This window comes from Perissodus microlepis, chromosome 2 (genome assembly GCF_051167445.1).
Source record: "Perissodus microlepis isolate ML-2025 ecotype Zambia chromosome 2, ASM5116744v1, whole genome shotgun sequence".
Taxonomy (NCBI): domain Eukaryota; kingdom Metazoa; phylum Chordata; class Actinopteri; order Cichliformes; family Cichlidae; genus Perissodus; species Perissodus microlepis.
In genome coordinates, this window is record NC_140462.1 from 17688021 (window position 1) to 17702369 (window position 14349).

The following is a 14349-nucleotide window of genomic DNA, read 5'->3' on the forward strand; positions in this document are numbered from 1 at the left end:
GTAAAAATGTGACACACGCAAAAACACAGATATAAAATACACTAAAAATTACCCATAGTATAATATAAATAGCAGATTTTTAATTTCTTAGTCAGAAGACCATGTTATTTTTTTGTATGAAGATGCAACAGTGATGTTCTGTGACTATTGCACTCTGGGAAGTAAAAGGTTAAACTAAATATCAGTAGTTTGTGTTAAGTCATTGAATACAGTACACAGAGATGTACTGGGCATGTCAAGGTATTCATCAGGGTCCATTCTGGTCTCTCATCATCCCCACCAAACCACCTCTCTACATCAATATTCTAGTATGCACAATCTCATCCTATTCTGTTTTATCATATTCAGCAGCAAAGTGCAGCATGCATGTGTGTGTACATCATAGCAATAGCCTCTCTGGTGAAATAGGGCTCTCTGGGGGCTTGTGTCTCAACTCTACAGCCTTTGTGAGCCCCCATTACTTCTGACAGATAGAGATCACTAAACTGCTGAACAAACACCCCATTCAGTAATTAGCATACATTACAGTAATGGAAAGAGAAAAATGTATCAGTAAAGCCAAATGAAGTGCTTCCACCAAGTTAGTTCTGGCTTCTTAGTCTTCGTTTTCTTCTTTGTCCTATGATTGAGATCTGGTGGCCATTTGAATACACTGAAGTCAGTGTTAAGCTCAAGAAAGAAGTTGATTTGAGCTTTGTGTCATGTTACCCTGCAAGAAAGAAATGATGACATTGTGGTCATAAGGGGATGCACATGGTCAGCAACGACACTCAGGTAGGTGGTGGCATATTAAGGAATGATACCGAGCGCTTAAATTCTCCCTTAAAGTAGAGTACCTGAGCTTGAAACGCACAGAAATTCACAGAGGCAGGAGTTTACCAAAGCCAACAGGACCCAAGAGACAGTCCAGCACAAAGTAACAGGATGTAAGCTGCAAGCTGGGACAGCATAAACTGAGAGGCACAACCATGTAGCTTGAATAGTGTGCAGGAACATCTGTGCTGCATATGGACTAGAAGTCCCAAAGTACTAGAGGGAGACACCACAGAAGGTGGTCAAGAACATGGGCTGAAGTCCCATGAGACTTCAAGTTCCAGACTGACAAGCAGTTGCTGGCCAACCAAGCAGACACAGTGATGGTTGATAAAAAGCAGAGGACCGCAGTTGTGATAGATGTAGCAATTCCAGCTGACAGCAACATCAGAAAGAAGGCACAAGAGAAAATTGAGAAGTACCAGAGCTGAAGAAACAACTGGAGCAGATGTGGAAGGTAAAAACCAAAGCCATTTCAGAGGTAATAGGACTATTAAGAGCTTTATCCCTCAAAATAGATGAGCAGCTCCAGCAGTCCAATCCAGGCACAAATTCAGAGGTCTTTTTCTGGGAACAGCTAAGATATTGTGCAGACCCCTAAAAAACTCCCAGGTCTATGACAGAGGACCATTATTTCTATGTAACTTTGATTATACAGGCTCGAGCGGGGTATCATGTTGAAAAAGTCCATCTATTTACGTCTTTTTTTATCAAGTTGTCACTACACTTTTTAAAACCCTGCAGGGTTTTTTGCTAGTTAAAGATGAAAGACATACAGACTGAAACAGAAGCATATGTACTCACCTACACATCCAATGTAAATTACCTTCCCATTTTCTCTGCATCTCTCTCTAGCACACACACACACAAGCACACACACACAAATGCAGTCTGACTAATTCATCACAGTGCCCAGCCGTCAAGACAACAGAGCTTCACTTAACTTTTTCAGGGTTGCTCAAGCATCAAATGCACGACTTTTAGATGTTGTTGTTCTTCCATCTGTCATGCTTCAAGGAACCAACATCCTTTTCTTTAATCCCGGCATAAAGTTTAAAAAGGTATGTTTCCCTTGATTGTGCTATCTTATGTACAGCAAAGGAAATGTCAACCCAAAAAATACGGCACTGTATTTCACACTGTCACTGTTCCAACACTTGGCATTAAAGTGCCCCCTAAGCTCATAGCAAACGCTGGTACTACAAACTTCAGTGATTCAAGCAGTCTCCACTTTCAATCTCTCCTTATGGTCCATATGCGTGTGGCTTCATTCCATCACAATGCTCATTTACACAAAACAGCCCAAGATCTGATATCTGAGGAGATTTAAAGTGGTAGAAAAATCTGAGAAAAGGGCTAAATTAACACAGACGCACACAGACACATACAGGGAAAAGGTTTCCCTCTGTATCAGATGCCCGAAATCAATTCTCGGAATGAACAGTGCCAAATGTAATTTACTTTGACGTCCTGATAATATGTACTGTACTACAATAAAACAACATATATATATTTTATAGATCCTAACATGTTAACACAAAAGAATGCATGAAATACTGAAAATCACATCCTTTTTTATTCTCCCAGTTATTCGGGAAGTAACTTTATAATCAACAATGAATACAACACTGCAAAATAAAATATAAAATATAACCATGTCATTGTTCCAACTTTTAGCAAAGTAAGATGCAAAATCAGTTTTACTGCAGTAAATCTGTATGAACGTCATTGCTAGGACCACAGCATGGTCAGGTAGGATGGGTAGGGGTGGGTGGGTGTGTGGGGTAGGGGTGATGTTTCAGGTCATGGCCAGCCAGTTTCTCTTTGCCATTCTCTGGGGAGGAACTCCAGACAGTGAAAAGGAACCATACTGCAGTACATCTACACTTCTCCATTTCCTCTCACTCAAGCATCTAGTTCTCAACGGAGCCTGGGAATCAATACTGACATTGGGGGAAAGAGCAGCTTTCTTGCCTGCCTGCTCTGCTTCATATAGTAGCTGCCGCCAGGGAAGCCTCTGCATCAGTTTTTTTCTTTTTTTAAATATAAAAATGTAAATATCCATCTCTGGTTTGAACAGACTTTTAGGGACTATTGCTCTCGTCCCTCCAATTGTGTTGATTTATCCTAAATAGATATCAGATAAAAGGAAGTAAATATAATGTTATATGTTAACTTTTGTGTGAGCCCCTAGCATATGGAAACACCCACTCATGTTTTAAATTACTCGAGAGTAATCCTTTCTTTTCTTTATAATATTAGAGACAAACATAGGCTATCCTGCTGGCTGCTTCACTGTGTTTTTCCCCATGAAAGGCACCTTAGCCTCAGGGTATTGACAACAGACTTGATTTTCACTATTGATCAAACCTATACAGTGAGAACCTTTCCTCTCAGAAAGGGCATTCAAGAAAGTGCAGAGACATGGCTAATTCAATTTGGGACTAGAGATGCTTGGGTTTAAGTGAAACACTCTGTTATCAAAACAGGAGAGGTGTCATGAGAAAAGAGTTCATGGATGCCTGTGTGGAGAGGTTTGTGGTCGGCCAAAAGATGAAATCAGGAATAAGCGATAAGTTGGTGTGAGGGGCTAGAGTCCCTATTAGAGGTCCCCAGGGGACAGGCAGCAGTGGCAGAGTGCAGTAAAAATAGCCACAGGCATGATTTCACTCTTGGGACCCAGGGAGGACTGAAGAGGGAGATCTGATCAGCGTCTCACAGCAAGGCAGCCAGATCCATTCCCTAAGTTCCCTAGGGTGCCACCTATCACACCAAGTGACTTAAACTGCTTACCACAGCCAGGCTGAACACAAACAGCACACACCTTTGCCACTGCTCGCTACAAAATAGGACAAAGAATGTCCTAATATCGCTCAAAGCGAATGTTGTTAGAGAGCAAATTTACGTCTAAACCTGTGTATTGTCTTGGAATGAACACAATAAAAAAAGGATATAGACATCTTTTCCACAAACTTATCTTGTTCATCAGCTGTTTTGGGGAAGTTTTCGATGTCATTCTCAAGCCTCTGAATGTGCCGTTCCATGTTGGTCAAACTGCTTTTTAAGATCTCGGCGGACACTGTGGAAAAGTGAAAACGAAAACACACACAATAAGCTGGTTAGTATCAACAGTTGAGTGGGCTCTTGCTCCATATAGGAGTAATCCATGATGAAAACAACACATCCCTGAAAACTTTAAACATTTAAACAAAACATATCTACCACAGAGGGAGACCGATGTGACGTACTGACTCCACATAATCCATTTGAGTATGGCCTAGAAAAGTGAGCATGAGTGGTAATATGTCTGCACATTGGGTGTGTGTGCCTGTCTGCAGTGGCTCATTAATCAGTCTGTAATCACTGCTTGCAGAGTTGCTGTGGAATCCACTATATTCAGATCAGGCCTTTCAAGTAGAGACTTCAAACAGCATGCAGTGTCTTAGGGGATCAAATGGGACAGGAGCATGGATGCAGTGGCATGTTTAGGTTCCTGTAAAGGGTTTAGTTTTATTGACACACAAATTCCAGTTTGCTCAAACTGAACATCTAATTTGAAACATTTAATATGTCATGTTGGTTAAATGGTATTGCCCAGTTTGAGAAAGGAAAGAAAAATAGGCTGATCAGAAAGCCAGTAACTAACTTTCTTTAATATCAGAGGAATGAGGAGATGGCATAAAGAGCACTTGACTAAAAGCATCTCTGTTTATTTGTTTTTATTTAAGCTGGTTTTGATCTTCCTGTACACTGTAAGCCCCGAGCCTTTTAAGAACTAAAAGAGAAACAGTTGACAAAAATACTGTACTGTATTGAGAAGAAAAATCTTTGTATAAGAGTAGTTAGAAGTGAAGCTGGTAGTGAACCTATGTGAAAGAGGGTTCGTGGTCAGCTAAACATGGGTTTATTTTACTTTCTGAGGATATGTAAGTTGAAGCTACATTCATAAAGTCACTGACTGGACTTGCACAACAGGAAAGTACACGAGGTCACAAAAACCTCTGGGATTCTTCATCTTAAGAGTGTCAGCTTTCATTCCAGTCTAGCTTTGATTTTTCACAATGTTGACTAAACACAAGCAGATGAAACCACCTACTTGGCAGAGTAACATGTATCCTGCTGATTAACAGGTATTGCCAGCAGATATCTTCCTGCTCTACTTTGCATGAACTCATTATTATTTTTTTCAAGTACTGATTGAACACAACAACCCTGGACAACTTTTAATATCTGGCACCACTTTGACATCTGCTGAGTGTTTACATCCATTTGTCTGTAACTGAAGAGAAATAGAAAGCTGTGGCAGGTCTCACTGACATAAGGGTCAACCTTGTCTTGCTTTACATCAGTTCCACAGCTCGAGTTTGTCCTCTCTCATTTTCTGACAATAAAATTGGATAGCAATATTGTGGATCGCATGCACTTCCACTACACTGTCTGACACAAACACAAAGGGTATCTAAGGTGCATTTCCATTAGAACACACACCCATACACAGAAATTGCCTATTGTGATTGGTCTAGAAGTAATGCAGTGAGAGTGATGGGTGAGGTCACTGTTATTATTAGACTTTTCAGCTAGCTAGCTGGGTAGACTGGGAGACTCACAATCCCTCCTTCTCAATTCTGGTAGAACTGACTCCTGGGAATGACACTGAGAAAACCACACTATCACATAGTCTGTTTCTCGACTGATAGGGCCCCTGAGATCCACATGTGCTTGTCACTTTGATCTCAGACTTACTAATGGTGAAAAAGGAAAGCGAGCAGTGGACAGATGAAGCAAGAGGCAGAACAATTAAATTCACATCAAGCCACTGGGAATGCGTTTGTCATTTATTATGGCTTATGATAGTTTTTTTGTGGATTGAGTGACAGTACTGAGTAATGGCTTGGCTGAAAAACTGATCATAGGAACCAAGCATAGTGTTTTTTTATGAGATCAGAGAGGGGTCATAGGAATTCAAAACAGAAATGTTAACATGGGAAGTACACCAGATGGGAAACAAGTGAAACCCAGCTAGATAGCAGATTACTTGCATACATGCATTTAGCATTAAATTTGTAGCTGTGGGCCACTTTATACTTTTCATAAATTTGTATATGTAAGTAGAAAATCCAGCATTGATTCTTATGAGATGTCATTAGCTACAGTGATACCTTCTGTACACTGAATACATGTTCCAAGTGGATGAGTGGAGAAATAAAGAGGGCAGGTAGGTATATATTATACACACAGAAGCGAGGGATGAGTGATGTGTGGTGATGTAGGAAGAAAAGAGAAAGTAAAGAAAAGACAAAAGCCATTTTAAAGCGACGCTCTAAGCTGTATGAATTACAGAGTGAGGGGAAAACTGCGGACGACATTCTTAATTTATTGACATGAGCTCAGTAAAACTGGCCATTGCGGCATTAGTCATTCCTCAGAACAAAAGGCAGACAAAATGTATTTCATCACGTTTTGCCTTGTTTCCCTCAAATAAACTGCCAGGGAAAAATACTGTGTAGCTCACAATACCAAATCAACCGCTATGATGCGAAGATGTCAACCGTCTATTCAGTCATCTGTTGAGGGGAGCAATTTTCATTTTGATTTATTGACAAATAATACCAATCATTCAACTAATGCTCTTGCAATGCTGCCAAAGGTTACAAAGGAAATAGAGATTTATTTTGAACATCGCTGCCAACGCAGCATAAAAGATCAAGTTTTAAATAATCTAAAGACTTATGAAAACAAAGACAAATGCAACATAAATCCTTAAGAGAAGGTCATTGATAAATACATTTATTCCTTTAGCAAAGTAAGTGTATGTTGGAGAGGATATGACACCGGGAAATGGGACACACAGAAAGGATGCACAAACACAGACTGCATAAAAGCATTTTTCAATTTTATATGTTGATTATGTTTAAAAATGATCTCTTAATTAAAATATATCTCAAAAACTAATGACAATAAGTATAAAACACTAAAAAGTCAAATGTTATATTGGATCAGTTTAACTGAAATTCATGTTGCTGGGAGGAATGAAAGTTTAAAAAAAAAAAATGGGTGCCTTTCTTTACAGTGACAGCCGAAGCTATTCTCATTTGAATCAACTTGTTTTTCCATTGCATTAATTCTCTGTGAATATTTGAAATCTGTAAGTCTAAGAGGTACAGTAGTGGCTATTATAATAGCACTTCATATGTGGAAAAATATTCCAGCCTCTGGAGTTTATAGGCGTTAAATTCTTCAAGAATCCAAAACAGTTTTAGGCATGCTTGCATTTTTTCAAATGCAAAGCTCTCACCATTTCATTGACTATGCAACATGTAAAGACAGGATGACCTTCAGTAAACTCTTCACATGACCAGCTACACATAATATGTGCTGAAAGGTATATTCATCACATCAGAGTAAAATTGGTTATTGATCAGCGCAATACTACCAGTCAAGACAATGACTGATTGTGTGTGTTTCTAAGTAGGTGTTGTACACATTAGTGCTACTTCAAATACTTCTACTTTAACATGACAAAGAATTTTCCTTTATCTTTTTCTTTCGTCTCGGTGGCACCTGAAAGCGAATAAGAGATGAAGTGGGAGACAGGCTACTGTACAGCAGAGGAAAGCTACAAGAGGATAAACACAACTGTATGTGTTTCCTTTTCAGGAGGAATCAAAGCAGCTCAGGTTGCAGTACTGAAAGTGATAGTGTTGCTGTGACAACATAGTCACATTGTTCTTTCTGATTACCTTGAATCATGTACTCCTAAAAACAGCAGGCAGGAGAAAGCCGCAAATGAGTAAATTTAATGGACAGCATAAAGTTGGAGCTCAGGATTACCTGTAAATATTAGGGTACAATTTGAAGCCATTGGAAATGATAATCTACCTTTGGTATGGTTTCCTATTGTTTATTAGAAAGAAAAATAGCTTCTTTAGTGATCTATTCATGTGTGAACAATTAAAACACCAGTTTGTTGAATTATTTACATGCATCGTATGGATAAACGATATTATTACTTTCACTCAGAGGGCAGGAAGTACCACAGTGTGCAAAAACAGTCACAGCTGTAATTTCCCATCAATCTTACACTAATTGTTTGCACATAAAAGGATAAAACCTTCTTGCTTTTGCTCTATTTCCTCTTTTAATTTGCATTTTCCTTAAAGCATTCATGCAAAAAAACTGTTACCATAATGAAGGATTTGTTTGCCTGATTGTAATCGATGACCCCCTGAAGAGTAAAATCAGAAATTCGTAACGGTTAATCTGTAAATCCTTGCTATGATCACTTCTGAACAGAGGCCTCAGATGTTAAGCCTGGAGTCGCTTCAACCACCACTCTCTCCCCATCCTGGAAAAAAAAAGGTAGCTAAATTTTGCAGTGTCACCATATCCAATATTCTTAAGCTACAAGATCAATCAAAAATAGAGAAGGAGAGATATGAACGTTATACCAAGAAGAATAAAACATGACTGCATAATTTTTTAATTATGACATTTGAATGGAAGTATGGGCTGCAGCCAATCGGAAACTTATAGCCAGGCACCAAAAAACACACACTTTACTGTTCCTCCCGATCTAGAAGCAGGGCTTGTTTGCAATGGGGGTCATGTCTATGAGACTTTATTGCTTTTGGCAGCCATCAGAGCTACAGCCCAGTGCCAGATCTCTGGAGGAATTACAAATGGAGTCAATTACAATATATTTTGATGCATGGGAAAGTTTAGACATTGACCTGGGGTGATGACAATTCCCTGGGAAGTGCTGAGAGTCAGGGTGATGTGTTGCTGCTATATGTAAGTCTATGCCCTCTGCAATAAAAAGAATGAGGATCTCAAAGGGGTACAATGGTTTACCTCTTCTCTCCTGACAGCCAACCTAAACGCACCTGAAGATGGTAATTTCTCTTTGTCAACACGTGTTTTTCTTTGATATTGTTATGATACGTTTCTTGTGACATGCCAATCACAGAAAATTATGAGTTAGGAATATACAGCTGGATGGTTAGGGTAACTGATTTTAAGGCGAGGTGTATGAAAAACACCAATGGAAGCTGGGTTACCGTAGCTTGAAGAGGCTTTCATGCATGTTTGCACTCGTGTTAGGCTGACTAGGTTATCCAAATAAGTGTGCTGTTGGGTAAGTAGCAGAATAAGTAAAACCTCAGCTATGTTCTCATGCTGATGATTCAGTCACACTTACAAGTACAACTACTAATTACTTACAATAACAAATGCCTGAATGCCTTTTAAAGTATGTATTTATGCCACAATTCAATATAATACCACAGTTTGGCTGACGCTGAATTGGAAGCACACACACACAAAAGGAAATGCACACATGTATAACTTCAAAATAATAATGAAGGAAATGACTAACTTAAAATACATCAAACAGGACTGCATTCACAGTAAGATGGATATGGATATGACTTGGTGTGGCATACCAAGTCATCATGATAGCCTGCAGAGGTTGAGTCTTGTGTCTAACCTCATTCACAACTTCAAAGTTACACCTTATCACATGGCTAAAGGTAATTCACCTGACACCTCTAAAGGGAAGCACTTAACTTGCTATTTCTACATCCAAGACACCAAAACCTTACTTCAGTTATGAACTGACCTGAAATCTATAAATATATTTCTTTACAGCAATACCCTATAGTTCAGAATCAGAGAACTTTTGCAAAGAAAAAAAAAGAAAGAAAAAAGAAAAAAGAGAGAGCTGAAAAAAAAAAACTTAGGGAAAGAAAAAAAAAACAGATTCAAACTGAACCAACAACAAAATCCCAGCTTTTAAATATTTAACACTGAATATAACAATGTCAATTAATATGCAGTAGCTGCAAGCACCAATTACCAGGGCGTATGCCCAAGGGTGTGTTCGTGCTCGTGCACCCCTGAACACACATCTTCTAATACAGTTAATTTTAAAAGAAAGATCAACTGCATCAGCACAAGAGCAAAGGAAAACTGTTGGATTCTAGTAAATATGTGATACACTACACATGATGCAAGAAGTACAAAATATGCTTTGTGCCAAGTTCAGGTTAACACTTTTTTAAATTGCAAGAGCAATAAAAATAGGTCTGATTTCTACATAGGCAAAATTATACAATAATCTGTGGGACAATATTGCTGCTATTTAACTAGTTTACATTCAGTCTTATCAAAGGTTTTGCTTGAGTCTAGACTAAGAAAGGCCAACTGCTGTGGGAACACTAGAATGAGAAGAGGATAAATTGTGGGAGAGGGTCATGAACTTGACTGATATTTTTATATTATTTATCTAAGAAAACCTGTCACTGGCCATCACAACTGATCTACAGTTCACCGGTGCATATTCAGAGAAGAGAAGCGACTTTTTAAAATGAGATCTTTTTCTTTCTATTACTTAAAAATTGAAGAGGGCAAAAATGTATACTAATTATAACCTACCATAATTTCTTCTCAGTTTACTCCAGAGGGACAGGTGGAAGTGTTATGAATTTTCAGCAGTTTCAAAGCCGTTTCATTTCCCTGTTTCACCATACAGTCATAATTACTTCCTATTTAGCCTCAACCTGTAATAACCTTATTTTTAAAATCATTATTATTTGGCATACCTATGCTATTTCAGTCTTGAGGGGAAAAAACAGGTTTCATTAACAATAGTATGAAAATCAGTTGCCTGCAACTAAATGAGACAGTGTGCAGTGAGTGCCCGACTGCCTTCAAAACTCTTCAGTGTTTTGGATTTTGGCTCTGTTGTCCATTCAGTAAAGAACAAAACAACAATGATATTAATGAGGAGGAGAAGAAAAAGACAAAATAAAGGAAAAGAAACAAAAACAGTTCTTAGTTATCCTATTGCTTTTTAAATTAATGTTAGTCACTCTTACTTCTCTTCTTTACTCAGTTTCTCTGGCCTCTGTTCTCCTCCCATTTGTAGCGCAAGAGCTCCCTCTGGGAGAGCCACACAGATCAAAGTCTGTAGTTGGGCATATTTACACAAATCTTAATAAAGATAACTGATATAAATATACAGCATGTCTATCAGGTACAGTAAGAAAGTAAGTTTAACTACTTTCTCTGCAGTAGTTAAACAAATATACGTAATAGATAAAACTTTTACTTGTATCAGTTAAACCAATCCTGGGATTTTTTTAAAGCAATATTTTCTCATGAAGATAGAAATGGATTATTGCAGTGCCTAAAACTGTTAATCTAATATGGCTCCCTTAAAACTAAATGTATGTACTGAAAAAAATATCTTCAGAGACTAAAATCTAACACTGATGACCATAAATGCATCTCTTCAAATTTAATATGTATGCACTACATGATTTTTTATTTTTTTATCACAAAACAAAATGTGCCTGATGTGTACTTAGTGAGAGCTTTTCAGACATAAATTCTCTGTAAGTATGGCTGAAGATCCACGTTCTACCTTTAATTCAGAGATAAATGTCATCAGTCTTTTGTAGATTTTTTAATAAAAAAAAAAATGTGTTTGTGCATTTGTGATGGTGTATGACTCATAAGAACTGTGTAGGGTGGACGATGACTCAAATCTGTGTTGGCCTCCCCATTTTCCTTTTTGCTGATAAAGCAAAAGGATATTTGTTCTTCCAGTTCTTCCAGTGTTATTCCACAACACTGGATTTATTGATCATGACATGTTGTTGTTATTGTATATCTAACTTGTCTATTACTCTGTTAAACATTTATTTTGCAATGGTTACAAAAATAGAGATGTTGACAGATAACTAAACTTCCAGCATATCTGCATTTAAAGGAAAATTCCCGTCTAGTTTGGTGATAGATCTCACTTCAAGCTCTCAGTGAAGTTCTTCAGTCCAGTATTAAAATGTCACCCTTTAATCATTCTGTGTTTGTCACCATCCACACAGACAGCAATCCATTGCATTATCCAAGTATAGCTCTGTAAACGGTCATAATCACATTGTCATCCCTGATTATTGATGAGATTTAGATTTAAATTATGTATTTATTTCAGGAGAAAAGACAGCCAGGCTGTTTTTGATTGGCCTTAAACTAAGTAGCCATAGTGACGAGATATCTGTTAAACGTTAGGTCACCTCCAGTTAGCAAACAGATTTTATCTTCCAGTGCAGATGACTGGTTAAGGTGGTTCCTTAACAACAGGAGGAGGCTGTGGAGGTAACTGAATGTCTTAAATATGCTAACTCACTAGAAGCCGTGGAACTGTGTACAAGGTATTTGGCAGTGGAAGCAGGAATACATTTTAAATTATTCAGTTTAAGGTACAGTCCTCATTCTTAATGCAGCAACCTTTGCAGGTTGGATTTTAACCTAATCTTTGCAACTCATACTTGTGTGTTTTGGGTAGCAGTGGAAATTGATTGATAGTTCTTTTCAAAATTTTCAGTGGTGTTTTGGGGATCAGCCTTTTGACAGTTCTTCCTGGAAAAGGAAAGAAAAAAAGCACCTTCCACACTTTGCTCTAAGGCTCTCCCAACATATTCACCTGCTTCATACATGCTAAAAGCCCAGGGGGCTTGGGAAGTGTAAGCAGTTCAACTTTCCTCTTAGACTTCTGTTACTATTTTTTAAAAGGTTATTATTTTTTCTCCAATAGCACAAAAAATATCTAGCCTATCTTTACTTTAATGCAGGTCAAATCGTGGAAACTATAGATTACACTTATAAATACATTAATGCTGCATGCTATGTAATCAATGGGCAAGCCTGACAAAATGTGCAAACATTTTCTGGTAGAAAATTTTTATTCTTTTTAAACTCATAAATGCTCAAAAAAACCCTTTTTTTCTAACATAGTTTTGTTACCAGCTGCTTGTTCCACTTCTGCATGTAATTTTATTGTGACCTACATGTGGCTACCGAAATTAGGATTTCCTATGTCCGTATATCACACTAATAAAGTAGACTCAGTAAGATTCATAACCCTTACATGATGACAAAGGTCAGATCAATTCCAGCACAATCCACATTTGTCTTCATTTAGAAGTCACCATATAAAGAGGACGTATGATCCCTTTAGAAACACATGTTTAAACCGTAAAATCATTAAGTATTTAAATAGGGTTGTATTCAGTATTCATTGGGCTGGAGTGTTGACATGTCTTTTGTTTTTCATTCAGGAGACGAGACTTGGTACGCATGATTGCCGAGCCATAAACATAGTCCCTTTCCACCTCAGGCAATCCTTAAACTCATCAGCAGGGTAATGAGACTTTTGAGCTACGAGATGAATTAACTGGCTATTTGTCTTGTTTTTTACCCACCACATGCAGAGTAGTTGAAGATAGCATGGGGAGCAATCCCGGACTGTGATATATGTGGCAGGACACACTGACACATAGCTGAGTTTAAGAAAATTGACTGGGTTTCCTGCAACAATGTGAAACAATTAGTCTCTTGCATTAGTCAATGTAATAGAAAAAGGACCTTGAAAGCTACTTCAGTACTGAAAGTTTGAATATAAAGCATGCATGCACACACAGAGTAAAATATAAATTGAAATAAAGGAAACCTTTTAATAGTGGAGAGAAATCTTAAGTCAGTACCATAATCCTTTACATATAGTGCTTCTAACATTGGCTTGCTGTCCAACTAAATTCAATGGATGGGACTGTGAGTGGAAACCCAAAGAAGGCTCATGTTTTAGACGCTGCACTTGTTACATAAACTTGTTTGTCTTTGCAGAGAGGGGTGGGATGATTGCTCCTTTATGTTAGAGCTATAACACAATGCAGGAAGCTGCCACGGTTTAATGTGTTCCAAACATTGGTGTATTGGTGTTCTGTAAATGAGAGGCAAAATGTAAAGAACTTTACTCTTTCATGTAAAATATTATCTATTGACCACATCTGGTAAAAACTGGTGACTTCATGTCAAGTGAAGAAGACACACAGTAATCTAAAACCTTTGCAGATGGCACCCACTACCAATTTAATTGAACATTTTATCCTTAAGGAAGAGCTTTTTATTGATGACAAGTGAGAACAAGTGAAGTAAAACCAAGTAAATAAAGGCCCCCAAAAGAATAACCAAGCCATGAGATCCCTTTAATGTAGGGGCCAATTATTAAGGTAATTAATACAATTTCCTTGGTCTACATCAGCGGTCCCCAACCTTTTTTGCGCCACGGACCGGTTTATGCCCGACATTATTTTCACGGACCGGCCTTTAAGGTGTCGCGGATAAATACAACAAAATAAAACTAGTACCGGTACCGAAAAAAAGAAGATTTATTCATAACACACGTGAAAAGACCCAGGAAAACCGAGTTAACGATAAAAACGATAACAAAATAACGCTGAAAACCGATAAAAACCATACATTTCACACCTGAGCCTCAACTCTCGCGGCCCGGTACCAAACGACTCACGGACCGGTACCGGTCCGAGGCCCAGGGGTTGGGGACCGCTGGTCTACATCACACATGCCTTCGCCAATTTGTACACTAGTCCATTTCACTTCTTTCTATATAACCAATGTAGCCAACTTTTGAACCAATATAATCTGCAGCTGTCTTTTTAAAGACAGATGCACTGC

The 14349-nt window shown here is 38.2% G+C and overlaps 1 protein-coding gene across 8 annotated transcripts in view; it reads right to left on the reverse strand.

The window, feature by feature from the left end:
• Positions 1-14349, reverse strand: part of diaph2 (diaphanous-related formin 2) — a 364160-nt gene that overhangs the window by 89176 nt on the left and 260635 nt on the right. For all 8 annotated transcript variants that reach the window (XM_084951486.1, XM_084951520.1, XM_084951494.1 and 5 more), the window contains one exon: positions 3768-3892. In XM_084951486.1, coding sequence (XP_084807612.1) covers positions 3768-3892 — 125 coding nt within the window. The remainder of the gene's footprint in view (positions 1-3767; positions 3893-14349) is intronic.